The 1,533-nt window shown below is 39.8% G+C and overlaps 1 protein-coding gene across 1 annotated transcript; it reads left to right on the forward strand.

The window, feature by feature from the left end:
• Positions 1-484: 484 nt before the first annotated feature.
• On the forward strand, positions 485-1,428 carry LOC311367734 (myosin-1-like; the record flags this gene model as incomplete). The annotated part of the gene is made up of 5 exons (XM_084486546.1): positions 485-521; positions 615-833; positions 914-1,057; positions 1,148-1,304; positions 1,397-1,428. The coding sequence occupies exons 2-5, from the start codon at positions 627-629 to the stop codon at positions 1,426-1,428; spliced, it is 540 nt and encodes a 179-aa protein (XP_084342672.1). The 5' UTR covers positions 485-521; positions 615-626.
• Between the last annotated feature and the right edge of the window lie 105 nt (positions 1,429-1,533).

A 1,533-nucleotide genomic window follows, 5' to 3' on the forward strand; every position in this document is an offset into this window, starting at 1 on the left:
TAACTAAGTTCCTTTCACCACTAACATATTCAGCGATTCAGCGACTAGTGGGCGGGTCTGGGAGTCGAGTCTCGTAGAACGAACGAGACGAACTGAAACAGGGAATCAGGTCAGTTCGTTCTTGCTAAAGAGTCGTTCATTCGAACTGATTCGGTCGCGAACGACCCATCATTAGTGAATATAGGTTGCTTTCGATAACATGATTCTTATTTTAATGGCAGTATACAGTAATTTAAACCTACTCATGAATGTTATAGTCCATTTCTGCCAAGTCCGTTCCCCTAGTTGGCACTATATCCTACACACTGGACCTTTAAACAAATATAATCTATTGACCACATTCATTGAATGACCAATGCATGTCATGCAGTGTGATTGCATTTTAAGAAATATGAACCGGCATTTACAATACACTGCACCTCGTCATGGTGCTACAACTTTCCTCTGTGTGAAATTGTGCAACTAACATGTCTTTCAATTTAAGGGCTGACACAATATTTCTCATTGGGAAGAAGAACAAGGTAAGAGTTATTTCACCCAAGCCATTCTGATCTGTATTAGAACAATTTCAGCATATGAGATGCATCAAAACTTTTATTATCTTTGTCTGACAGTAAGCTGCCACCATGAGTACGGACGCAGAGATGGCCTATTATGGCAAGGCTGCGATTTACCTCCGTAAACCAGAGAAGGAGAGGATTGAGGCCCAGAATGCGCCCTTTGATGCCAAGAGTGCTGCATATGTGGCTGATGCTAAGGAGCTGTACGTCAAGTGTACCATCATTAAGAAGGAGGGTGGCAAAACCACTGTTAAAGTGTTGGCTACAGAAGAGGTAGGCTGCTTTTAATTTATTGCCATGAAGATTTTTTTTTGCAACGTTTTCCAAATGTCAGTTTTTTGTGCCATTTTTAGGAGAGGACAGTCAAGGATGATGATGTCACACCCATGAATCCTCCCAAGTACGACAAAATTGAGGACATGGCCATGATGACCCATCTCAATGAAGCCTCTGTGTTGTATAACCTCAAAGAGCGTTATGCAGCATGGATGATCTACGTAAGATATTTTACCAACTAAATAAAATAAAATAATACTTAATGATATACAAGATCATATTAATGATAATCTCTGAATGATTTCCTTCAGACCTACTCCGGGCTGTTCTGTGCCACTGTAAACCCCTACAAGTGGCTCCCAGTGTACGATCAGGAGGTTGTCAATGCCTACAGAGGCAAGAAGCGTATGGAGGCACCACCCCACATCTTCTCTGTCTCTGACAACGCCATCCAGAACATGCTCACTGGTATGTATAAGCAAATCTGGCCAAAATAAATGTAATGATGTATGGTCGAAATGTTTGAATAAATGTAATACTTTGATTGATTTATTTTGCAGATAGACAGAATCAGTCTGTCTTGATCACGTAAGTTTATATCTGTTGATGTTTAGTTGGATGATTTAACATTACAAGTAAAAAAATACCTCACAAAAATCTCACGAAGAATCAGACAATGAAAAAAAAACTCCAAATT

The sequence above is a fragment of the Micromesistius poutassou genome (genome assembly GCF_964030765.1).
Source record: "Micromesistius poutassou genome assembly, chromosome: 22".
NCBI lineage: Eukaryota > Metazoa > Chordata > Actinopteri > Gadiformes > Gadidae > Micromesistius > Micromesistius poutassou.